The sequence below is a fragment of the Caloenas nicobarica genome, chromosome 1, assembly GCF_036013445.1.
Source record: "Caloenas nicobarica isolate bCalNic1 chromosome 1, bCalNic1.hap1, whole genome shotgun sequence".
NCBI lineage: Eukaryota > Metazoa > Chordata > Aves > Columbiformes > Columbidae > Caloenas > Caloenas nicobarica.
In genome coordinates, this window is record NC_088245.1 from 121,113,423 (window position 1) to 121,141,161 (window position 27,739).

Below are 27,739 nucleotides of genomic sequence, written 5' to 3' on the forward strand. Positions count from 1 at the left end.
TGACTGATTGTAAAGACATTGTCGTCTACTACATAGTACCACTTATAAGAATGTCAACAGCAGAAGGTAATCCCAAACAAAGTGAAAAATAGAAAGTCTGAATGCCTGGATGGAGCACTGTTTGGATTAGATGGGACATCTCAGATGAAGAGCCCTTCCCTCCACCAGGAATCGGCCATGCTTTCTGCTGGAGAACGATAGGGGTAGGTTAAAAATGAAGGAGTGGAGCAAACAGACCTGGAGGAAGCACAGAATTTCAGCTTCTCCTGTAGTAGGTGAGGAACAAAGTTTAAGACAAGCAAGCTAGCACAGTGTCAGAAGGACAGAATGTAGAAAGTAGATGGAAGGGTTTTGGTGTTTTGGTGTTGTTTTGGTTTTGGGTTTTTGTTTGTTTGTTTATTTTTAATAAAAAGAACCCTTCGTCCATCCCTTTAAAAAATGGATACAAATGCAGCCAGAGTGATGCATTAAGATGGTTTGTTTCTACCTGCATCCTCTGAATTTTAAAGGCAGGATATTTAATAGGATCACAAGCAAGGAAATTGTTGCAGGTATAGGAGACCCAGGAGGTGATTAAGGAATAAAAAAGGTTTCAGAAGTGAGATGGAGAAAACAAAGACAGATTCAGTAAATGTCTTGGCAGGTGCTGGTAAATTTACAAGCAGGAGATAAGAGAAGAATTTAAAGTTTCACATAATAGGCGAGTTCCTTGAAGACTTAAAACTTGGAATTGTTTTCTTCTCAGATTTGCTTCACTTGGTTGCACAAAAGGCTGCTTTGTTACTGTGTGATATATTTAAGGGCTCTGGAGTCAGCACTTTTGAGTGAGTTTGTTTAGCAGCAGACTGCAGGAGAACAAAGCATAGCTGTCTAATTTTGATGAATAATAATACAGAAATTATTATATTATGTTGACAAAATCTTATAGAAAGCTACCTGAATAACACTCGGCGATCTAACCTTCAGCTGTGTCCTTTGGTCTGATACGTACCCGAATAATTATATCACCAAAGGATTTTATGCTAATAATAACAGCATCCACAACAAAAGCAGGAATGTTTCTCCTTCAGCAGTGCCTCATTTTGCAGCTACCGCCTGTTTTGTGTATAGACTGTCCTCTGAACACCTAGTAGTAGTTTCGAATTATTGCTAGTGGAAAAGCATTAATATTTGAGAGCAACCAAACAAGCTGACTCCTTGGAGACCTCCCTTGCTCAGACCTCTGTGCAGCTGGTTTGGTTTGGAAATGGCAGGTTGGCAATTGCTCATCCAGCTTGGGTTTGGCTCCTGCCCAGAGATGGACACCAACATGTCTGTCTTCTTGCCTTTTCTTCCCTCCTCACCTGTTCACTTGCCAACCGTGGCACGAAGGAACAGACATCTCCATTATTTGTTAAACTGTTTCTACTTCTAATAAGTTTATGCAGTTTTTTTCTAGTTAAGCCAATGGTAGCTTGTACTTCTCTAAGCATTTTTGGTGCTATTGAGGAACTAAACAGGACTGTCTGGGGCAGACAGATTTAATGCAGTGGAATGCAGTTTCAGCCAAAATCAGGACTTTTAGAGATGATTTTATGCTTGCCACTGATCTGAGAAACAACAGTAGTTTTACACGTCTGATTCAAATAACTTACTTCCTAATAAACCGTATATTAAATAGATTTTCATTTGTGATGACATTTCTTCTATTTTCTTCTAGATGCAAAGAGTTTGGCTGAAATGCTTATGAGGTAAGAATAGATGTAATGTGTTTAAATTGAAAAATGTCTGTCAACTATGGCATCATTTTTAAAAATTATTACAGGGACAAATGGAGAAGTAAACCTTCTATTCCAAAATCCTTTTTCAAATTATTCAATTCGTCAGTTTGTTAAGAACTAGGACACATTGTTGGCTAGAAATGGCACAAAAAAGACAATTTATGGACAGTGTCTGTGAGGGAATGCAATAGGAAAAAACTTAGAACACTTTTATTAGTAGATTAAATTATAGAAGCTATATAGGTCTGTTTGGACATTTTTCCTATTCAGAAAAATGTTTTCATAATATCTAACAAAGTAATCGCTCTTCAGAGATCATCTGATTGAAGGTAATAAGTTCCTGGATGTGAATATCTTGAAACTTTACAGCTCTATTTATGTAATTCACTATTTCTAGCTACTCATACCCAAAGGTATAGAAGAGCAGGTAAATCCATTTATTATTTTTCAGTTCTGTTCCATCAGCTCAGCACCCAGAAATCTAATTCTGTTGTTGAATTGCAACCGAATGAATATTCTGGCACCACAATTCTTTCAAATATGGAAATTTCATATTTTCGATGTTTATTGTTTTGTCTGGGGAAAACACTGAACTTTAAAACTGCCGCATATATTTGAAAATGGGATCACCAAGGGATTATTTTTTGGTTTGGTAGAAAATCTTTTTATTAATTCAGGAACAAATTTGAGACCATCATAGGTATTTTACAAGAAAGCTTACTTTAAGCTTTCTCACCCATGATAAACTTCACCTGCTATTGTAAGAATATACTCACAAAACACATGGTGACAGATGGTTTTAGTGTAAACTCAGGTCTACACCATCAGTCTGCAAATACATCTGAATAGTCTCACTGATGTCAACAAGACTGGTCATGCGGGTCAGGTCATACTCTTGCTATTGTATTTACCAGCTAGAAACCCCTGCTAGCAGCAGATTGCAGGTTTAAGCAACTTCAAGAAGATATGCTCTGATATTTTTTGATGTTGCCGAAAACATCACAGATTAGCATAAGCAGCAAGTCTGTTCCCTAAAGAAACCTAGCACGGACTGGATGAAACTTCTACATGAAGATATTCAGTCCCAGTGACAATACGGTGACATAACAGCTCTGCAAATCTGGCAAATCTCTGCCTTAACCCTGATTAGCTTCACTAGTCTTATCGCCACCTCTGCCAGGCTATTTCGGAATCTCGCTCATCTGATACATAGAAAACTATCAAACTGCCTACATAAGTGCCCGGTTTTGACCCATTTTTTTCCTCTGCTGATATCAACCTTCACATTAAAGAGCTTCTTTTGCTCTCCCCACCTAATTTACTTGGAGAGCAGTCAGGTCCCTTCCCAGCCTTTAGTTCAGATCTGTTTTTCTAGATAACACTTCTGTCACCATTTTGTTTTCCTTTTCCTTTCACCAGCATTGAAATATGATAATCAAGTCAGTTTCTCTTATCTCATTTATTAATAAATAATCTTGTTTTTATTAAATATTTTATTTTACATTTCTCTTCTAGAAGTGTGACCAAAGGCAAATTACTATTAAAACAGGACTTTAGAGGCAATAGGGAATATAGGCATACTCTTGCAGATGCTTTAAGACTTGGAGCTCTCAAAGTGGTGCTGTTTTGGGGAGCTTAATGCTCTGTCATTTGTGATTGATCTGTGAAATGCCTCCAACCAAAACAAGAGGTACTCGCCATCACTAGATATTCCTGAAGATTGAGCATGTTAATAATCAAAGGATGATGAGTCTTCTCCAGAGCAATAGTCATATATAAAGCTACTGATATTTTATATCTTTTAGATTTCACCAAAATCTGATATATACATGTGTGTATATATATATATATCAGATATATATATGCATGTACATATATATCTGATGTGTGTGTATATATATATATATATATATATATAAAGAAAAAGATTATGCCTTGATGTTTGTTTCAGCAAAAGCTGAGACTTTTAGAGATGATTTTATGTTTTGGACAGAGAGCAGAAAAGATGATTCCCTGCTTGGTAGGAAGGTGTGGGGGATGGAGAGAACTCTGTGTATCTTTGCCTTTGAGGAGATTTTTATGAGCATGTGTAAAGTGGATTAAAAATGGAGCTTTAGTCTTTGCTCGGAATGTCGCTGGCTTTGGCTGTGTAAGTCAAATGTCTTGAGAGCAGGATAAGCCCCAGTAGTTAGCAATTTAATGGGAGCTGCTGATACCTTAAACTTGCAAATAAAAATCCCTCCTGCTGTATGATCACAGATTTTTTGTGTTTCTTTTGGGTGAAAGCGTCAGTCCAGTCAACTTCTTTGTAACAGTTCACTGTGAATCAGTATAGCAGTTGGCTGAGCTTTCTAATTTTGAACACAACGTGAGGAATCTTTTCTCCCCAAATATTCCTCTGTCAGGATAATTACTTACATGATTTAGTTTTCCGTATGTCTTTACAACAACCAGCTTAGACTTCAGGAAAACATGAGGTGGCCTGACTCTCTGCCAAGGACCCAAGATGACTTTGGGTTTACAGAGCACCATATTTAATCCCTTTATATAACTAGTTTGATAGGTTTAACCCCCTCCTGTGCATATAGATATTTTCAGTCGCTCAAGTAAGTATTTTTTAATTAAACATCCAGAAAGATTATTTAAAATGAAGTATATTTTGCACACTCTTTCAAAATACCTTGTACATTGTACTACTTCTGGACAAAGGCCCATTTATCCATAGACTGTACATAAAAGCTGTACTCAATCAGACCCAAAGGCCCACGTGCCCAAGTATCTGTCTTTCGTGGTGGCCAAAAGCAGACACCTTGGTAGAGTAAAAGACTACAGCAAATGTGTACTAACTCATTCCTCAGACAGGCTCTTAGTCTCTAACAATTTGGAGCTCAGAGATTCGTTGGACCAGAGGGAATGAATTATATTATACACAGATCCTTACAAGGTCTGACAGGTAAAGAATATCCATAGCGCATGTTTAAGTTTGGGAATTTCATATCTGTAGGTTAAGGAAAATATAGGTAGATATGTTTTCTCTCTTTAAATCATTAATCATTGGACTCCTCATCCACCACACTGTTATAATACTTTGATGCCTGAGTTTTCCTAGGTTAGAAAATACTTGGGCACCAAACTTCAAAATTGCTATCCTAAAAATCTTTGCATCATTTCCAAGTCCTAGAAGCACTTAATTGCTGTTGGTATTTTAGGTTTTTATAACCTAAAGTCAAGCTATTGTGGTCTGCAGAAAATAATTCTAAATTCCTTGAACCAGAAAGAGATAGCACACTAATCAGTGTCAACTCTCTTGCTACTGCCAGTTGCCTGTTCTGTGTTTGGACACTCCGTGTCACCATGCTGCTGCATACAGGAGAATCAATTATACCAGTAAGGAAGAGGAGAGGGATCACACAAAATGAGGCATAACTCTTGAGCATAGTAGAGAATTTTACTGAATATAGAGAGGCTTGAATTCAGGTTCTGGCTTCTTCTAGATATTTTGCATAAAACTACCTCTGGAGCCAAGAATGGGATTCAGAATTCTCTCTTAGCAGGTGAGCAATATAATTGCAAACCTGAGGAACTGTCCTCCTGCTCCCTGTGGTCCAAACAATACTTTCTGTGAGGCTGAGTACTTTGCAATGGTAGGAATATAGAGTGTTCATACTGCAGAGGAGATTTTATTAATAGCTCTTACTGGGATTCTGGGGTCTGCATTCTCTGAGGAAGATGTCTGGTTTGATCCCTTTGTCTCCTGCACCCCTGGTGAGCAGAGGAGGATTGCAACAATGCATTTATTAGACTCAGTTATGTATTGCACAGATTCTATACGTATCTGATTGCATGTATCCACTAAGTATTGGATTATTATTAATTGGAATTGGACCTCAGAAATTCGGTTTCCTACTTCATCACAGGTTTGCTCTATGATCTTGGACAAGCCCAAAGTACTCTGACTTCTCAAGAGCATGTATTCGAACATATTTGGAAGGCAGATAATATATTAGTCTCTGATTCTTTTAACATCCCAGCAACTTGAGTGGAAAACAATAGGCGAGTGGCATCTAATCCATGCAAAGACTTTGCAGACACTTTGAGAAAGTCGGTGTGGAATTTATCTGCATTTTAGGATCCTAAAGGTCTTTGATAATTTCTGTGCTTTTAAGCACAGACACCTGGCTGCTATTCTTCACTGATTATATATGGAGAAAATTTTGGCACCCTTTGAGTAGCTCTCCTGATATTTTGCTTCCATAAGGATCAAATGAGGCAACAGTTATAGGCTGTTTGAATACATTTCAGCTATCCATCTTTACAGGATGGTGACAGTGCCACTTAACCACTCAGGTAAAGACAGAGACATTAAAGTTTGGGATGCATAGATAGTGTTAATGCTGGGGACCACCGGAGCAGGGAAAGCCAGAAGGTGAGAATCAGCCAGGGAGGTGTACCTGTGTGCCTCGAGAATGTCACTCTTGGATTTGGAGCAGAATTACTGACCATGTGACAAAGAAATTCCTCCTAAAAAGGACTCTAGGATAATCTCCAAACCTGGAATAGTTAGTTCTTGCTCACCTAGAGACACAGCAGGAAGTTAAGGTAAATTGTCTGGAGACGTGGGCTCGTCACACGTGCATCAATGTCCTACATAGAGGTCCACGCTCAGGGAAGAAGTGAGCTTATCATCAAGCAGCTTAATAGTCCTCTTCTAATTCCATTAACAACAATAATTCATTGCCAAAGGAGAATTAAACTGAGTGATCTACAGCTATTTTACACTAGAAAATGAGCCTCCACTTGGATTTTAAAGCTCTTTGAAGTGTGAGCACTTGGATCACATTACTGGCTGATTTGTCTTAACTTTTCTCAGCCTCCCTGCATAAAGAAGTATTTGCAAATATTTCCTCTCCTCCAAAGAGTAATTACATCTAAAAGGGCAAAGTTCCTGGGGTTTTGGTGCAGTCTGAAAGTTTCTTGGTGCAAGCTCGGTACTAGAAATGATTGTAACACTCATTTTCACTTGCCTTCAACAGACAGCTCATTTAAGAAGTAATTTTCTGGTACACAAACTTCAAAATGAAATTGTTTCAATTTGCATGATGATAGAATAATTGGCTTATGTTCTTTTTTAGAATATTGCATCAATCAATTAGAAATAATCCATGAATGTAAACAAGATTTACAATTTTAGTCTTGGAACGTCAATGGGACTAAACTCTTTATTTAGTTCATGAAATTTATTAATAGAATACCTAGTTATTAATTTGCTTTTTCATTTATCAAATCCAGTGATATTTCGAATTTATCCAACAAAAAATGATGAAAAGTTAAGAAAATAATTAGAAATTACTCAGGACATCATTTTCCTACCAACCTGTTTGATCAGCTCTGAGTTTCTTTACTCACATTCATGAGGAATGAAGGGAAAGGTCCATCTTGCGAAGTGTGTTTATTGATTTCATTTTGTGACAACATCTGAAGAAAGCTATATGAAATTTTCAGCAGATCTCTACTGATAAAGAAAAGACCAAATCCCCAACACTGTGCATTCGTCTAACTCTTACGTGCAATAAATTAATACCATGCACTTGTTCTGAAGAGGGCAAAATAAGATGTATGAATATTTTGCTGATTATGACTATGTTATTTTTTTGTTTGAGCTGGACAGATTCAAAATGAGGAAGTTTCAAGTATCTTTTAATTTACGTTGAATGTTAATGTGCTCACCTTTCTTTTATTTTAGCAAGAACACGAGGACATCAGATACTCTTAACAAGCAGCAGCAAACACTGAGGATGCACATAGACATTCCCAGAGCACAGCTTCTGATTGAGGAGAGAGACACAATGGAGACCATTGGTAAACTCCAGTTGACTTGTTTTGACTAGTTAACGTAACACACACTTTAGGTGGATTTCCTTTACCTCACACCTTTTCCCCACTACACACATCAAAAAAGGGCTATAAAATAATTTGTCATATTTGAAAACTGAACTGATTTTTTTTTTCTCCCCTTGAAATTGTTTTCCACTCGAAGTAATCTCAGTACAGTATTCAAAATAATGCAGGACATTCAAAAAATGAAGCTAGTGGAAAGAGACGCTTAAAGAAAATGTAAATGAAGACTAGAAGTTTTATGATTTTCATTTTGATTTCTCTTTTGGCTTTTACTAGACAGCTGAATCACTGGCATTACTTATAAGGAAAATGTAATTTTGAAAGTACAATACCATTATTTAAAGATTTGCGAAAGCCAGCTTCTAAAACTTACATGTTGCATATCCACCTGTTCATAGCAAATGATATTTCAACATTTTGATCAGTTTTCAGCTTTTTTGTGTCTCTGCAAATTTCAAATCTAAACTGTTTCACACAACAGAAAACAAGATTTCTCATGTGGCTGTCACATAGCTGAACTGTCACGAAAAACAAAATTGTTTTGTGTTGGTTTTCTTTTCAAAATAATTTAAACACAAGATGTCTGAAATCTCAACAGAATAAAAATACAATCCGATCTCGTGACTGTGTGGGTTCACACTCTGGCAAGACCCTCCAGAATGACTGATCTTGTTACACTTCTAATTTTTTTGGATCAATATCTGTGGAGAAGAAGTCTGTGGTGGCTGAGAACGTAACAACATCCCAGGGATGGTGTGGCTGGAGAGAAAAGCTCTGCAAGCTGTGAGCAGCATCTCTGCATCTCCTGTCCATGCCTGCACTGGGGAGGGACAAGCTTCTTTAGCCCTGCACCCTGTCACACTTGCTGTCAGTCTGGTCTGGGTCAGGGAGGGCTTGGCCTCACGGCACATTTCACAGTTTGTGCTGCAGATTTGAAAAGGAGACCTATGCTTCACCTGAAATAGAGACTTTTTTTTTTTTCTAATCCTGATTTTAGCTTCCCAAAGTTTGCCTCTGTGATGCAATCTTTTGTGCCAGGCTTCATCCTAAAGGCAATTTTTGCTTTTGAGTTACAGTTGCTGAGCAATAGGGGGTTATAGTGGAAATATCATCAGAGCCTTAACTGTAGCAATGCGATCAGTGCCTTGGTAATAGCCAGCTCAGAATAAGCAGGCACTTTGGCAGTCTTTGAGATAGTTTACTGCCAAGAGACTTTATTCCCAACCTGAAAAAGAGCTCATCTTTTGCCAGAGACAGATTGATTTCATAATGCTCCTTCTATTTATGGCCTTCTTTGGGTAAAAAATGGTAGTTATGTTATTGTGCAGAACTCTTCGCCTTAATGGTGTCCTGTCAAGTTTAAAAAAGAAAAGAAGGAGCAGGAATGCTTAGAAGAAACAGATCAACCTCTGCTGGCTAGTAAATGCAAGGAAGCCTCACTGCTGCCAGCCGTCTTAGAAATGCATTACAAAGCTATATAGCATAACATCGCAAGAATTTCTTGTGGCTTTTATTACTATTATGAATGGATAAAAAGACTGTAAGAAATGCAAAAAAAAAGTCTGATAGCATGCAAATAGTTGGTTTGGAAGCACAAATTCAGTGGAAGATTCATTGGTGTTAAACCTTCCATAATCAAGTGGAGAAGATTCCTCTTTGCAGTGAAAGAAATAGAATACAGATATCACAACTGAAAAGAAAAAGAAAAAAAAAAGTCCTGTGTAGCACTGGCTTTCTGCAGGGGTCAAGGTCTGTTTAGAAATTGGGAGAACATATCTTATCCCATAGGGAAGCAATAGGCAGCAGAACTGTACAGCAGGAGAAGTCAGTGTTCATCTTTTTCTTCCAGTCCTTCTCAAGGTCAGGCTCCACCTCAGACCTTTCTTTGTAGCTGCAGGAAAGCCCATAGTCAGTTGGGCTGGCTATGTTGAAAGAAACTTACACAACTCGTAGGAAGCTCCCCAAAGCTTCTTTTTCAAACCTACAGTAGTGAGGTTTGGTGCAGAGAGAGCTGGTGGGACTTAGCCCTTAGCTTCCAGAACAACAAAACAAAGGACTTAAGGATGCTCAGCTGCCCTACAAGTATATTCCCATTGCTTTCACTACGGTATTCATGTGCTTAAAAATAAACAGCTCCCTAAGAGCAGTCTTGGGTCATGGCCACCTCTGCGATATTCTTTCTCTGGAGAAAAATCTGACTGGTAGACAGTTAGTTAGCAACATTACCTAACAACCTCCTTTTGGGAAGACATGAGTGATTTCACTGAAGAATTTCATGTTAATAAAGAGAAATAAATATGTTGTTGAAAAGCTCAGCTGAGATCTTTAATCATGAAGGGGGAGAAGGCATACTTCAAAAGATGGGAAAAAAGGAATTAGGGCCAAAAATAATTAAACACAAAGTAGCTTTTAGGAAGAGTGTTTAATAGTCTGTCTCAGTTGCATATCTCTAAGGTGAAATCACAAAGACAGATATGAAAATGACACTTATTCTTTAGTTTTGTATGAATTTTGAGTTTAAACCCAGAAGTTCCCAAGCTGTGGTACACCCCTCAAAGCCATCTTCAGTTCTGTAAAGAAGTGGGAGCTGCCACTGTCAGTGGTGATGCCCAGCTGAAAATAAGTCTGGAGACTTGCTGTAAAGCTCTTGTGAAGGCAAACCCAAAATTTGTTATTCATTCTCTGATTTTTATTTTATTTTTTTTTTTTTTTTAACTTACAGATGACAGATCAACGGTTCTGCTCACCGATGCTGATTTTGGAGAGACATCTAAGCAGAAGTCACTGACTGTCACCCACACAGTACATTACCAGTCTGTGTCACAAGCTACAGGACCACTGGTGGATGTTTCTGATGCCCGGCCAGGAACAAGTAAGCACATAAGAGAATACGTTGTCTGGAGAGGAGAAAGCTATAAGAGAATTAATACTTTGCTCCTGCATTTGCATCCTCATGGGGTTTTTTCTTCAGTCTGAAAGTTGAGAGAAACCTATTTAGGTCAGCAGAGAACATTTCTTCTACAATTGCATTTAGTGATTCAATATGGCAAAAAATGCATATGCATCTGAAATGGAGGTGTAATTTGAAATAATTCATACCTGGCTTTCATTAAACCAAATGCATGCTAGATTTTAATTTCTAGAATTTATTGAATAAATTAGCTTAATGGCTTTTAGTGTCTAATATATTTTTTTCTCGCTGATCAATCTTTGCTGTATTTCAAAATACATCTTCCCTCCTTACCTCTTCCTCAGGCAAGAAATACATTTCTCATTACTGCTTTTCTGAAAAAGTTGTATTTCCAGTTTTAGTTAGTACGGTAAGTTACTTTTCCCAGATATATTCATGCTGAGCTATTCTTATAGTGTTTAAAATACTGTCATAAATTAATATACTGCTGCAATCCATTCTTCTTAATTTCTCTCATGAATGTGTTCTATATCTATGTAAATGGAAAAGAAAATCACTAGATCAAAGGCACCCTCATGAGTTAAGAATATTACCAAAGTGTAACACACAAGCAATGTGCGATTTTTCTAAAATCTTTTGGATTATTTCTATCCCCTGACCGTTTCAGAATTTGTTTACTTGGTGAGTTCAGTGAAGATAAATGCTAAAAGCTCAGTTGTGTATTAACTAAAATTGATATTACTTGCAAAATCTTAAGTTCATCTTCATTTCCACACCAGACTTTATAAATGACAGCTGTTCTAGCCCTGACCTTGCTGCTTTTCAAACTCCGATAGTTTTAAGATATGGCTACTTATTTCTTGAGGACTAGATTGGTACCATCATCTGGATTTGCTTTTTCCTCTATGGCGAGTCAAGGCATTTGAATTAGAAGAGTCAAGGTATGACATGTCTTTTATTTCTGGTACCATTCTTTTCTCACTCCTTTAGTTCATGTACATGCTGGCTAGCCTACTGAGTAAGAGCAAAAAATGTCATATCCTTTTTATGGCATCGGCAGATCAAGATCCCCTGCCTTTTCTAATAAGGAATGAAGCACCACCCCAAACTGCCTGCCTGTACCCCATCGCAGCATTTTATAACACCAGCGTCTTCTATTCCTAATCCTCCTTCTTTTGTATGCAGTTATGTGCTTCAGTCCACTGGAGTAAGGGAAAGACCTCCCTCAAATTAAACTGGGGCTTAACTCATGTATGATCTGTGTCCAGCCCAGCTTTGGAAATAGAAATCCACCATCACTTTTATCATGCAGTGAAGATCTGATTGCAGCAGTGTGCAGGGCTGGGCCAAAGACTCATAGGTTGTATTCTCTGGACTTCAGACACTCATATAGCTTTGATAGAGGCTAGGCTATGAGATTTTGTCTAGACCCACAGCTTTCTCTGTGAAGAGGGGAGCAGTGCCCAGGTGGGTGCCTCAGAGGTTACAGATCCTCCCGTCTAAGCATGCTCACACTCACTCATTGGCAAATATTCCCTTACAGACCTTTTTAAGTTGTTCTCTAGTTCTTTTCTATTTATTTATAAAAGAGATGTGCTTCATGAACCTTTGCCTTGCTCACCTCAGCTCTCGACAGCTATGTTTCAGCATATGACAGCAGAGCTGGCTTAACACCGGGGGCACCAGATGTGCTCTGTTTTCCATCACACAGGCAGCTCTGGAGCTTGCTTGCGTCTGTGCCACAGAGCCCCTTGTGCAGGAGAAGCACAACTGGTGCAGACAAGCTCCTCAGCATGTGCTCAGCAGGACAAGCACTGACCTCCTGCATGCTGGCAACAGGCTCTCCCATCTCCTTCAAATTGCTGATGAAAGCCTGGTCATGGGACCAGAGAACAGTTGAGGTTGGAAGGGACCTCTGGGCACCGGCTAGTCCAACCCTTTTGGCCCTGGGCAACTGTCTCTAGCTGACCTTGCTTTAAAGCAAGGCACTTTAAAGCAAGTCAGCTAGGGACAGTTGCCCAGGGCCATACCAAGACAGCTTTTGAATATCTCCAAGGATGGAGACTCCATCGCCTCTTTGGAAAATCTGTGCCAGTGCTCAGATACCCTCACAGTAAAGTTCTTCCTGATGTTCAGACAGAAGCTCCCATATTTCAACTTGTGGCCACTGCCCATGGTGCTGTCACTGGGCATCACTAAAAAGAGTCTGGCTGCACCTTCCCTTCATGCATTTATATACATTGATGAGATCCTCCTGATCCTTCTCCAGACCAAGCAACCCCAGCCCCATGCCAAGAGTTTTCTCACGAGTGCTCGCCTTCTGTTCTTTATGTCTTCCTCAAAGCAGGCACGGGGCTCACTTCTGGATGCACAACAGCCATGTGCCAACTTTCCACAGCAGGTACAAGCGGTGGTTTATACTGACAGGCTGGCCACCTCATGCCAAGTGCGTTTTTGGATGTTATCCGTATGAGGCAGCTATGTGTTGCACTACCAGGAGGATCAATTATCAATGGCACCGCGTTCATATTTTTCCACTGCTGTAGGGAGAAGATATGAAACAGGAGAAGGATCAGACCATAGTTTGTATTTATAAATAAATACCTTGTTTCTTTGAAGCAGCAGAATACAAATTCTTACTGGTAATGCCTAGGTAGAAGCAGCACTAAGAGTCATTATCTGGGTATTGTTTTTTCCTTTAAATTGCTTCTGTTAAAGTCTCTTACCTTAAGGACTGACAACTGCACCATTTGAATGTCTAAGAACATTTGAATAGATTTGAATTTCCTATTTCTAATACCCTTTCTCTCTATTGTTAGCGTATCCTTTCAGAAGTTTCAAAGATAAATCCTTCAGTGCTGATTTAGTCACTTTCTGTTTGCCATATAATGATTTTTTTATTCCACTTGCTTTGCTAGGGAGTACAAGCCTCACTTTTACAGAAGGCCTATTTATTGAGAAAATTAAGGAGGTGAATTTTGGCAGATAGTTTGCTTTTACTCCTTTGCTCACCATATTGTCTCTAGGATAATAAAAACAAACAAACAAACATTGCTGACCTCAAACAAGTAGCAGATGACTTTTAAGTTTTAAGAAATTTTATTTATTTACTTTTTTTTTTTTCCAAACAGTCAAATCTTTACGAACCTGTTCCTACTGAAACTCTGATGGCACTATTACAGGTTATGTTTTATGTCTTGGCTACTTGTTAAAAAAATAGGGAGTCTGTAGCTAATTAATACCGTAATGTAGTAAAAGTATTCTTAAAATGGCCAGAATAGGTATTTATACAACCACATTTCTGAGCACCTGTTTTCACATACTGAGAGCAGGTAGCTGATGTAGGGTGCTTCTGAAGACACATCTATGCGGATAATTTACCTTAGATTTTCGCTTGAAATATGGTGAGAAATCCCTGACCAGATCTACATCCCTTGTGCTCTTTCATATCTCAGAGCAGATTTGGTACTGGAGAACTGCTTATGTTGGAGTAAAGGGATAGTGAATTTGTCAATGGGAGACTGGTGGAGCTCTCAGCTCCACAAAAAACTGATTGTGTTTTTTTTTAATCCAATATGGTTTCGGTGGCCATCCCCGAAAGGGCTTGTTTCCCTATCAATTCAAGAGCCCAATGGCAAAGATCCTCTCTGTTATCCACCACAGATCCTACCACAAGGAGGAGCGCCAAAACCGGACCCACGGCTCGCAACCGCTATGCCAGTCAGTGGACCCTCAACAGGCCTCATCCTACCATATCAGCCCATACCCTCACCACGGACTGGAGGCTGCCCACCCCCAGGCCAGCAGGATCGGTGGACAAGGAAAGTGACAGCTACAGTGTCAGCCCCTCGCAGGACACAGGTGCGTGGCTCTCTGTGGGGCTGCCCTGTGAAAACAGGACAGCAGTATCTGCAATAACATTATTGGTTCTTGATGTGCTTCATTTGGTGCTCTGGTGTCATTATTTTTTCCTTGCTAGGGTGTTTCTCTGCAGGTTATTTATAAGGGGTGCCACAAATGCACATAGTATTAATGATAACAAATATCGTGCCCATGGTTTCTCATGCCACACCTGCATACTGGAGTCCTTTGAAAGATGTGGTGGTAATTTTTCCTGTAGCTGAAGCACTGAACTTCCCGTATCCGAAGTAAAAAGTAGGAGAATTTGCTGCATGAAATGGCATTGACCAGGAAGGGGCAGTATTAGCAACAAAGAATATTCCTGAGTCATAGGTGGAATGGTTTTAAGGCTTAAGCTACACAGAGGTTAGTATTTTCCTTTCCTCATTAATGTAATATGTTCATAGGTTTTATTCTAAGTGGAAAAAATGAGAGGGAAAAATCTGGAATTAGAGTTCAAGTCAAAATCAATCCATATCACTGAATACTGCAGTAGCTCGTTCTGATTTTCCTAAGAAACTGCATAGGTTTTATTCCTCTAGATGATAAGTGGGGACACACTGAATACATATTCTGCCTGCAGTCTTCATCTTCTTGACGTCTTCACATTATAAATGCAACTGTAACTGAAAAAAAAAAAAGGCTTTCTCCTCTGCTATACAATGAACAAGTGACTAAAAAAAGTCAAATAAATGAGTAAATGATTAAGCAGAAGAATAGTCACGACATAAATGTAATAAAGGTTAAATAATGCAGAAAGGTAAAATACTATTCAAAGGTATGCCTGACAGAAGCGAATCCAGGATTATTCTGGCCTGCTCGGAAGGAATAGCCTACCTTCTATCCTGATTTTAGGGGAAAAGTGTTTGTCACCTGAAAAAGCTATGCCTTAGAGCTAAAAGCACTAGGTGTGACGGGCCTTTCACCATGAAAACCAGTATGACTGGTTTTATTGTCTCTATAAGAACAAGCATCTGACTTGCCTTATATCCAGTAATTTATAGGTTGGAGCTCACCTTTTCACAATTGGTCCTCCTAAACTTGCAGACCTCTACGCTGTTTCCACAGGGTAATGGCACTCAATAGATACCTCTAGTGAGCTGACAAACTTCATCCTGATTTCTTCTGGTGGAATTATCATAAGGTTTAAGGATTAACTCTAATAGCTATACAGATACAAATATAAATAGCAAATGTTATCTCAGAAAGCCTTTTTGTAGATGTTCCAGATTTCAGGTGAACTTGCATGTGTTCCAACATTTTGTCACCCAAGGATATTTTCCAATGTGCGTGACAAAGGGCAGCGACTTCGATTTGCTGAGTAGTTTAATAGACAAACTACACACAATTTTGTAACCAGACTTCACAATCAATGTTTTAAAATGGCTACTTTCCTATTCTCTGTCTACCCTTGAACACACAGCAATTTATGTAAGGGATAGCAAGCTTTAGAGCACGTTCAAGAAAAGTTTTCTTGTGCCAAAATGTATCTTCGTTATGTCACTTGTTTTCAGGGGAAAGAATAGAGTCAGTTTAATTTAAGTACTTCAGAAGTTTGAAATTTCCAAATAAATATTATAATAGAAGTGGCCAAATATGTGTTCAAGTGTCAGTTGAATTAATGTGCAGATATGATCACTTTTCCAATATGGACTTCAGATTTCTAGTTCGTGCAGTTGATGTTTGTCAGAATTTAGCACTTCTTATCAAAACAATTCCAGGTTTACAAAACAGTAGCTTTTAAGCTTAGGAGAAATGTATTGCAGCAGTTCATAGCTGTGTCTAAGTTCAAATGTTCTGACCAGAGGCCATTAGAGATTTTCTGATGAATCTAGGTTTCACAATGTTCACTTTGGGCTTGGATAAACTTTCATCAAATCTAAAGCAGGTGTTCAAGCAGATTCTTCCTGAAACAGTCTCCCCAGAGGATGGGATGTGGGAAGCTGGAGGTCTTGAGCTTCACAGACAAAACTGAGACCTTTGCATGAGCATCATATTTACAGACACTGCTCTATGACACTGAGCAACTGCAGCCTTCAGCCTTTTTTAAGTTCTGGCCAGCTCAAAATCCCAAGCAAGTGACAGCATACTGTAGAAGTACTTATTTTAAGTAATGCATGGTCCTCTTTACCAGTGGCAGGAGTGCTGTCCCTTTGTGCACAATGAAAACCGACACAAGGATCCTAGCATACGATAAAAAAGATAAAGATTTGCAATAACAACACAGTTGCCTCTGGCTGCTGTAGGAGTCCCATTTTTATGAATTAGCTATTACATTGTGCCTGTTTGTTGAACATCACCAACAATGTCTGAAATTGTACAGATCTCGCGATGAAACATGACTTCTGCCCAGAGAACTTTTGAAAGTCCTCTGCTCTCCCAGCCCACTGAAGCAGAAGTGTGATGGGTACAACAGACCAGTGATTTGTCCCTGCAGAAATGAGTGCTGCAGTTCCAGAATGCTTTTTAATGTATGAGTAGCCATTTACATCTTCGATAATAGCGCTTGTTTAAGAAATATTGATATTCTCAGAAGCTCATCAGCAAAGAAGAACAGCTTATAGGTCATAATAGCCTGCGTGTCAAATATGAAACCCCTATTATCTTCAGCAGCATTGAAAAAGGCACCTGAATGACTGCAGGCTGGTAGCTACCAAAGAATATTGCTTTCTTAAGACCTTTGTTCTGTATGAAAAGAGTTAGTATTTTACCTGGTGTCTCGAGAGACAGCGTCTGAAGAGACACTGCCTTTATATTTGACCTCTGTCCTCAGGACTTTCTCAAAAAAATGATAGAAGATTGAAACAGGTACAGAAAGACTATCCTTTCTCACCTAGCCATCAACTCACAGAACTATTTCTCAGATGCATTAAAAATATAATGTAAAGAAGCTGTTCCTCGTTTTGCTAAATGTGTTTTGTGGGTTTCTTACATTTTTAAGGCATTTAACTTTTAGATAAATTATTTTTTTGTAAAAAAAAAGTTACCTTTTTCATGTATTAAAGGTCATTTCTTCTGAACCACAAATTTCATGCCAAGCCACATAGTGCTTCCAGCAGAATAAGACTTCGCTTTAGATTATGTGAAATTATCAAGTAACTGACTAAACTAAAAATTGTGCAGACATTTATAGAGAAGCAGACTTATTAAAACCACCTCGATAATTTCAAGGGCTCTTCATTTTACTAAGAAATACTGTCATGTTCATAGCTTTTCTTCCAAAAATGGTTGTGCAGATGTTTTCTTTCTCCCATTATTTATATTCCTGATGTTCAGATCGAGCAAGAAGCAGCATGGTCTCCACAGAAAGTGCCTCCTCAACATATGAAGAGCTAGCGAGAGCGTATGAGCACGCAAAAATGGAAGAGCAGCTGAGACATGCCAAGTTCACCATTACAGAATGCTTCATATCAGACACATCGTCGGAGCAGCTCACGGCAGGGACTAATGACTACACAGACAGCCTGACCTCAAGCACGCCGTCAGAGTCGGGGATTTGCAGGTTCACCGCATCCCCCCCCAAACCTCAGGATGGAGGGCGAGTGATGAACATGGCAGTTCCAAAGGCACATCGGCCAGGTGAGGCATCAGAGGTAACATTTTGGTCCTTGGGGTGAGCATTTCACTCCATGCCTAGGCTGGTTAACAGGAGAGGGTATACCACAAGGAAGAAAGCAAGTGCACAGTATGTCCTGTAGCGACTTACAGACATAATTGCTTTTTGTCCCAGAAAATATAACATTTGAGTAAATTCTCTCATATACAGAAAAATGAGGAATCTGGAAAATTAGGAACAGAAAGGGACTGTACAGGCCATCAAATCCGCTCCTCTACAGCTGTAGCCATCAGGCAATAGACCCTTCGGGGATAAATAAAACCATATGGGGGTACATATGCCCATCTCCAACGCAAACCACCCACTAATAAAGCATGTTTTACAGCAATACTTTGTGCTTGAGAGCAAAGGTTTGCTATCGGAACAGTTTATACAGACAGACTGTAGATGTACTATCCCTTCTGCCTTGTAGCTTGTCAAAGATGTAATAACCCTTCAGTGATGTTCTTGAGCTGTTATACTCTCTCTTTGACATCACCTAATGTCAAACTAGGGTTATCTAAAGGGGTGAGAATAAAAAATGGAGAAAATTAAGACAGTGCAATATCTAAAGGGATACGGAGCCTTCTACCTTCAGACAAATTTAAACGCACTCCAACTTCTTACTGACTGAAGGTGTCTGAAGGACATCCTTCTATTGGGCTCAATCAAATTTCCAATTCACAAAGAATGCTGTTTCTAGTGATACCCTAGTGCACAGTAGCATAGGTAGATTATTTGTGGTACTCTGAGATCGAACACATTATAAAATCTCAGAAGATTTTTCAGTCTTTGTTACAGAATACATGATATGACATAATGGAAGAGGATTCAAATGGGAAAAAGGCATAATTATATTTGTGTGCTTTCTGAAAACATGATTTATTTTATATTTTAATTTGTTTCGTTTTTAATATATACATTTCCCAGTGTGGGTATGGCTACTTACATACACAGAAAGTAATCAGTAGTGTTCATATATGTAAAAAAGAGTAATGAATAAACTATGGTCTTTTGCTTAATATACACCATAAATGGAAAAGCAGTTATTGTGAAGACAGAGAAATGGAAGATAGGCAGTGATATCAGGAATATCATTCAAAAACAGGACCTGACACTGAAAACAAAGCATAAAGGATTTTGCTAGAGAAAGCAAATAGACAAGGCAGGAAATTAGTGTATCATAGATAAGAGAGAAAATAAGTAGGAAATGTAATAGTGAGAGATAAGACTTATTTCTGTGTAGTCACACAGTAGAACCACAAACCCAGGAGCTGTAGAAATAGATAAATATAGAAATAATTTTAATTTCTAACTCAAAAAAGTAAGATAAATATTTTTCCTTGCTCTGCTAAAGGGAAGCATCTGCATTCACAGCTCAAATTGCAGCCCTCCCCTCTCAGTCAGTCAACAAACATTTTTTATCATTTCTTTAACAAATAGTTTGCTCTTTTCCTTTCATGTTCCAAATACATTATTTATGCATATTTAGTATTTGGAATTATTCTAATATATTCCACACAGAGATAATTTTCTTGAGGGCATACAGCACCAAAATTTGGTCCCTGTGCTTGAGTTAAAAGCTTCTGGCACTGGAACATCTTCAGAGTCCCTCTGGTGAATCACAGACTTGTAGCCATCTTTAGCTCTGTTAGTTTAAATGGCTTGAATTTTTACCTGCTTTTCTTGATTAGTTTAGCCTTCCTTTGCAGTAAGGAAATGAAATACATTATGAAATTTATAATTAGCTTCAATATCTTGAAAAAAAAATGGAGTGTTCCAGCGGGGCAACTCGAATATTGACCCATAAATATTGAATTATATGTTACTAAAGGTTACTTTATGAAGGGCTTTAAACAAAGTATACGGATAGAAAGAATTTTCAGTAGTAGCAGACAGACCAATATTTTCAGTGTTCAGACCAGTGAGGAAAGACTTTTTTGTTTCACCCACCGCTTCAGAAATTCTGTAGAAGTAATTAATAATTCAAATACAATTAATCAAAGTAATTCTACATTTGAGAAAATGAAGAAGAAATGAAAAAGTTAAGGTATTTAGATTAAGTAAATGAGAACATCTGAGATGAAACAGTGACTGTGGTTCTTTAGCACATTTTTATTCTTCCTTGAAGTCAGTCGTTTCTTTCAAGATAACTTTTACCTACTTTCCTGGTGCTTTGCTTTTCTTCTCCCCCAAATAGATCTCTTTCTTGTACAATGTCACTTTCAAAACTTATGCTGCTTCTTATTCCTGATCTCACTATTCAAACCGCCTGTGATGCTACCTATTGCAACTTTTATGGTTGCAATAAAAGTTTAGGAGTCTGCAATAAGTAGTATTTGTTTTTCAGAACAATCCCCAACAATGATAAGAAAGACTGTAACAAAAAGTTATTTTGACAAATGGGACATTTTGAAACTAATCTAGCTAATGGCAAGGCTGCAACTTTACTCAAGAAAGGTAACGATGGGATTTACTGGTGAAGACCTTGTCAGCCATAACTGACTAAGCTATTACAGCACCTATTTCATAGCTTGTTGCTACCATAAGTGTTCGGTATGAGCAAGCAATATGTTAGACCACCTGAGGCTTGGCTTCCTGTGAGTTTCTGATGGCATCCCAACTCATGTCACTGATTGTTCCGTTGCTTCTCCTATCTCATAAGGTCCTTTTGTAGCTGTACATTCAAGCCCGCTGACCAAACCATCTGCATTATGCAACAGGTGACACTGAGACCTCAGGTTGCTCCAAACTGAGATAGTTGACGATTAGGTGTAGGGAACCTGAATGATTTTTGTTGTTGTTGTTGGAGAAGGAAAACAGACGATCAGGATTTAGTAACTTGTGTTCTGGGGGCTGACATCAACCTACTGTGACGTTCCCAACTTCCATACCATTTTCATTCAGAAATTGAATCAAAATATCTGATCACTCCATCAGCTTGAATTATATTTGGATGGCTCATCAGATGTCTAGGCAACCTTAGTAAATTATAATTTCTAGCACTATAACTATGGGTTAAGACTCTCAGAACATCTACACATTACGTACAACTCTAACTCCATAATTAGTAATGCATAGTAGTTGATTGCCTCATATTCTGGCCCTCTGTAAGTCTTCTAATAGGCCTTTTCCTTGTTCCAGACTCTTCCACTGACCTCTTGGACCTGGAATTCTGAAGACTGGTCTTGCTAGTAAAGGCTGATGCAAATAAGGCATTCAATACCTCAGCCTTTTCCATATCCTGTGCTCCATTCAGCAGCAGGGTCACATTTTCCGTGGCCTTCCTTTTGTCACCTCTATACTTATAGAAGCATTTCTTGTTGTCTTTGACATCCATGGCCAGATTCAACTCCAGCTGGGCTTTGACTTTCCTAACCACATTTCTGCCTGCTTGGACGGTGTCTCTGTATTCCGTCCAGGTTGCCTGCACCTGCTTCCACCCTCTGTGTACTCTGTGTTAGAGTTTGGCCAGGAGCTCCTTGTTCATCCATGCAAGCCTCCTGGCATTTTTGCCTCAGTTCCTGCTCATTGAGCTTGGAGAAGGTGATCCTTGACTATCAGTCAGCTTTCTTTAACATGAAGCAACTTCTAGTTGTCTGTTCAAGAAGCTATAGGTGTTTTCTGCACTGTTGTGTCGACATCAGGCCAGAACTTTCAAGTGCATAGAGAATAGTTGTTATTAAACAGTTTTCAATAAAAAATATTTTAGGAGTTGCATTTTTCTTAAACTTTTCAAAGTCATAGCTACAGGAAATGGAACAGGGAAGTAAGATTTTTTAATTCATTCCCACATTCAGTATTTTGAAAGCGTCTTACACATCCTTGCATTCTGATCTTTACAACTCAGTAGAAAGAGTTTTGGAAAAATAGGAGATTATTTGTACGTTTTGCTCCAGCATCAACAATAGCATCATTATTTTTCCTTTTCTAATAGTACATTATAAACCACCAAACTGAAATTGCTGCTGAACACCACCTTCTTCATAGCTTCTGAAAAATGAAGGAATGGTGCAGACACGATCATGGGTTCTTCTGGACTTCACAGAGCTGGCAGGCCTAATCTGCCGAGGCCTTGAAGGTGACCCACTGCAGACAGTGACATTTCTCATACACCATCAGAATAGTCATGTGTCCCAGGAGGCACATTAAAAGAGAAAATTGAAGCAGTAGAGATAGCACAGCAGTATTTTAAACACGTGGGATAAATCACATCCTTTAGAAAAGTGGATCTTCAATTCCTAATATCTGTGCAGTGTTAATATTCCTCATGGTATAAAACTGATGTCAATGAATTGTTAACATTGCATGTTTCTCAGCATCAAAACTCCCAAAAGTTTGGAATTATGATTACTGTTCTCCTCCCCATAGTCGTCGCTGACTAGAAGTTTGATTAGCAAGATCGGGTCTCCAAGGAATATGTTTACCAGGCAATCTTCTCAACAGTATACCAGGTCCTTCCAGAACAAAATTGAGGCACTTTTTCATATTAATATTCAGAAATTTCAACAACTGTTATCCAACAACCGTTTACCTGGGAGGCTGACAAATGAGTTAGTCCTTCACCTTCCAAAGCTGTCATTCAAATCTTGCATTCAGAAACTGGGTGGGACAGAAATTGGAAAGAAATATACTCTCTTCTTACCTCCCACTGTGCCATCAAAGTATCCATAATGTAAAGAAGTGGAATATAACTGTAGAGGTCGAAAAAATTTTATAATAATGTTTCTGTTTTCTGTTTTAAAAATACTAACCACAAATTGAGTTATCATAACAATTCTTCTTAATTGCAATAAACATTGCAGTAGCATTTATTAAAAATAGATTTCTATTATTATAGTTCTAAATCTTGGTAATAGCCTCATCCAAGAAGCCTCTTGGTTTCTTTCTCTAATTTATTGTTCTTGAGAAAAGAACAGCTATTAACTGGGAAATACTTTGATATTTCTGTACTTCCCAAGTACTATTTAGGCCTTTTTTCGTGGACAGACCACTTGTATCCTCTGGCAATGGAATTCATACTTGGAAGAAATAATATCTGATTGATGCTTGAATAGGAAACATCTAGAAAGTTTTCGTCAGGTCTCTTGTTATTTGCAGAAACCTCCCTTTCACAGGGGTACTGCAAAACTCCGAGCCCCAGATTATACTTTTCTCTGATGTTAGTCAGCACTAAAAAGAACCTCTTTGAATACATGACGTTAGCCTTAAGGGTTAGCTTGGCTTGGACGAGGCAGAAACCTGTCTACCCGGTGTCACAAAACAAGTGCAAACTCATTTTGACAATCCCACTTCCTTGCCTCTTTGGAGATCACATTAAAATATAAACCTAACAGCACCTCAGATACACTTTCAGAGAAGATATGTCATTCACTGGGTATATCAGACTAGGAGATTCTGAAATGCATTTAAAACATCCCAAGATCTTATATCTCAGAACCTCCTCTGCAGACTTTCACCTCCTGAAAGGATCCAGTTTGGAAAAAAAGTGCATGTGTGTGGAGAGAAAAGGCGGTGGCAGCCAGGCAAATTCTGGAGGAAAAAAAAAAAAAAAAAAAAGATAGCTGAGATTAATTTCAAGGCCATGAAGATGGCAAGAACACTCGGGTTCTCTGCAGGGAAGCTGAATGCTACACCTGCACGAGGCAGGAGCACCGGTTTGCCAAGCCCCTGCTCCACTGGAAGCCTTCCCCTCTTGCTGTCCTTGCACATCCTTGCAACCATCCTTGGTTGATGCATGAGGGCAGAGCTCCATCCTCTGTCTGCCAGACCTCCTGCTTGGCCTCTCCGTCCCCGGGGAGGAGATTTGGCTGGCAGCCACTGTGTCCCTGCAGCAGCCAGAGGACAGGGGAGGCCTGGTCTCAGTTGAGCTCTCAGTAAGCAAATATGGACACTTCTTTGGTGTGAGTTTATGGGTTGGGCACCTAAGCCAAGCAGCCTGAGTCTAGCCCTAAGCCTGCTAAGCATATTTACTAGAAAAGGCATGAATACTGGTCTAACCTCTCCGGCTTTGCTGAATGATCAAGTTATTTCAGTATTTAAGATGCCTTATTTAGTAATCTTGACCCAATTTACAAATTTCTTGCTGCTCTGACTAATCCTGCAGACTTGAACAGCAAAGTCTTAGCTTGCAGACAAACCTTAAGCTACAGAATGCAAATACATTGTTAAAGAATTGTTTACAAGGATCCCTTAAAATAGAGGCTGGACATCACCTGCAGTGCATAAATGTTGTTATAAACACCCAAGTCAAGACACAAATCTTCTTTTCCAGTATTCAGTCACTACAGCTAAAATTAAGCTGCTTAGCACAATAAGGAAACTATGAACCATGCAGTAAGCACAGTATATTTCCAATGTCAGCCCTGTAACCCGAGATGAAAAGATGTGAATTTTCCACTCGTCAATGAGTTCAAGGGTGAAGGAGCTATTTCCCTCTTCTACTAACGCAGACACGTGCGACGTAGTGATGGAGCCTATTTAGAGATCTGCTTTCTATTGCAAAGTTGCTGACGGTGCTCTGTGAGCTGCAGCAGTAACTGAATCCGATAAAAATTCAGCCACTGGGGATTCAGTAGCGGCTGGGAGTCCTGACTCAGGGCTCACCTTTTGCCTCCTTTTCCAATGCCTATTATATGATGCTGCAATTGACTGAAAATAGAATTGTACAGTTCCACAGTTTCCAGATCCAAAATTTAATTTCTTGAAGATACAGGGGAATCTTTGTTTGACCTATTTAGTTCAGAAATACCACAGCAAAGTAAGAAAAGGATAACATATGGATTGTTTTCTTTTTCAGTTCTGCACTTGCACAGTCTTGTTTCAAATGCAAGATAATATATACATATAAATATATCTGTATATATACACACCATGTATAGTGTGTATATAGAATGAAGAAATCGTCACCCTGGCTCCACAACTGGTGACCAAGGTCCAGTTCTGAGAAAACTACATAAAGAGATTAATCAAAATAGGCAGTTGGGAAAACAACAAGATAGGCAGAACAGTTTTAAGTGGGAAAAATTACTTTCCACCTATGTTTTTAACTGTAGTAGATACACTTAATATGTATGTTAACTTAATTATATATACTAACTTACATGCACGTGACAGATTCTGAAATTACTGTCCTAGATGAGCATCTATAATGTTACCATATTAAATTATCTTGTGCCTGTAACACATTCTTTTTATTTTCTATTGCTCTGTTTTAAAACTTGGAACATGTCACAAAGAGACAGACTGTACTATTTGCTTCTTATAGAAATGGCACATTGGTGATGAGAGTAAATTGTTTTTATCCTGTCTCAGGGTTTATTTCTGTGGAGTATCAGGAGATTTTTCTCCTCTGCTGTGAAAAGGCTCCAAAAAATGTTCTGCAGGGGAGAAAACCATTTAATTCTGCATTAATTTGACATGGCTATGCACTTGAAATCATTGGCTTGCATTATTTTTCTGGTGGATTTGCAGAAAGAAGGGTTCACGCTGCAAGTTTTTTAATCTTGCCAGTACAAGGAAAATGAACCTAAACAGGTTTATTGGTTACAAACACAGAGTTTCTACACAATTGTAATGTGAAAATTCTATTTAGGCACTGTACAAGATGCCTGAAAGCTAAATTTGATTAATTGATGAGAAAAGTAATTTATTTTTACAACTGTCAACTATGAACCAGTGATACTGCTGTTAGGAAGATCTTTTTTTCTTTTTTTTTTTTTTTGGTATTATTAGAGGAGAGAAACAACTTGTACCAGTTCATCAAGGACTCTGCTAGGAGTGCATAGCAGCACAATTATATTTTTCTGTTGCTATCTAATTTATTTTTTATTTTGATTGGAAAAGTAACAGTGACTTTGCAAATATACAGTATCCTAAACCATGCTGGTTTGTAATACTATTGGGTTTTTTGCTTTCTTCTCGATTAAAAGTTTCCTGTTAAGTGAAAATCCCTTTCAGGAATGCCCATTTCCTATCTTTTTATTACCAACAAAATCTTTCTTATTAAAAGTGAGATTTTTTTAAAAAGTTGTATTTTATTTTGTTTTTCTGAATCTGAGTATTTGCTTTGTGGGTTTTTTTGTTTGTTTGTTTGTTTTGTTTGGGGGGGGGTTCCGCTATGAGCTGCAACTATTAAAATAGGTTACCCGTCTTTTCTGTAGGTTTGGAAGCATTTGATTCAACTGTAGTTAGTGGAGAGTTTTATGCCTAAAGCAAGGATTACACTTATCAGTATATTTTCAGGTACTATCATGTTGTTACAGTAATAATTACAATATTAAATTTCTAAAACTACCAAGAACTGCTCCAAATCAAACCAAAGATGTGGTGTCCACTTCAATTAAAATAATAGATTTTTAGAGCAGTTCTGTCAAGAATCCACATCTTAAACCTCACTTCTACCAAAACTACATTGGGCCTGGTCATGCCATCTTACTTATGAAAATGTCCAAACGTTTCATTTGATAGTGTTGACACATAGTGTGTGATTTTTGCATGGGCTTTCAGCGAGCCCAAGGTAACCAGAAGCTGTTGTTTCCATACAGACAAGACCTGTTCTGGCCTCACTTCAAGGTTCTTGGTGTCATTTATAGCAGTTACTGCTTTAACTGGCTTGGCACACAGCAGGCTCTGCTCATTTGCCCTGTGCCACAGGACCTTAATGCAATCTGAGATCTATAGGAGATTATAGGCATCTGACACTGTAAATGAAATCTTGCCTGTAAGAAAGGCCACACTTGCACTACTTTTTGAAAGCAGAAACTGGTATCTCTAAAGATACAAACTTTTGGTTTAACAGTATACTCTTAAACAGACTGTAGTGATAGTCTTTGCCATCCATGTAAGAACTTCTTTATAGGCTGACCCTTAAAGCACAGCTCCAAGTACATGTGGATGTATTCCAGTTCTGTTCACATTTTTGTGCCAGCATCCTTAATTTACATGACCACCTGAGTGCATTACTGCATTTTAATCACTCAGATGATTCAAACTGATGGACATGTGGAGACCGAGTTACACTAATTCACCCGTGAATATATCTTCAGCAGAGCAGAAGGGTAGCGCTGATATTGCTTTCCTTGTTGGACCCTGACCTCACGGTAACTTTTGGTAGAGCAGTATGCTTAACCATCACTGTGGCACGGCCAGGTTTAGCTGTGAACTCAGGGATGTGGTACAGAGCCCGTTGAGATCAGCAGGGTGGCTCCCACTGACTTCAGTGAACCACAAGTATCGTCCGAACTCCTCACCTCCCCAGCCTCTGTGCTGAACCCAAGCTCCCAAGATATGCCAGGAATAAACCCATGAAGGATGCCAGTTGCCATGGAATCACGGTGGATTCAACCCGCAACTGAAGTGATGTATAATTGATGAGTTTCCGTTCACTGCACCAGGGATCAGCAAACGAGTCTTAAAACTCCAGCACTGCGAAGGAGAGGCACTGCGGGAGGGCTTCAACATGGGTTTCCTAGCTCGGCCGGTGGGCAGGAGAGCGCTGTCTCAGAGCAGCCTTAAAAATGTATGAAGCAGCTTGCGTGACAAGGTAAAGATGGAAAGGGAGAGCTCCTGTACATTACTTTTCTATCATCCTTTCATTATTTATTGACAGTTTTCCTGACTGTAGTTTTCGAGTGCAGATTGATTTACATGGTGAGGTCCCTTTTATAAGTTTTT

The 27,739-nt window shown here is 38.8% G+C and overlaps 1 protein-coding gene across 2 annotated transcripts in view; it reads left to right on the plus strand.

The window, feature by feature from the left end:
- DSCAM (DS cell adhesion molecule) overlaps positions 1–27,739 on the plus strand; it is a 400,267-nt gene that overhangs the window by 365,044 nt on the left and 7,484 nt on the right. The window contains exons 27-32 of one of the 2 annotated variants that reach the window (XM_065635636.1): positions 1,700–1,730; positions 7,504–7,619; positions 10,381–10,530; positions 14,233–14,430; positions 17,746–18,048; positions 23,714–23,721. In XM_065635636.1, coding sequence (XP_065491708.1) covers positions 1,700–1,730; positions 7,504–7,619; positions 10,381–10,530; positions 14,233–14,430; positions 17,746–18,048; positions 23,714–23,721 — 806 coding nt within the window. The remainder of the gene's footprint in view (positions 1–1,699; positions 1,731–7,503; positions 7,620–10,380; positions 10,531–14,232; positions 14,431–17,745; positions 18,049–23,713; positions 23,722–27,739) is intronic. The other variant, XM_065635626.1, reaches the window with a different exon arrangement.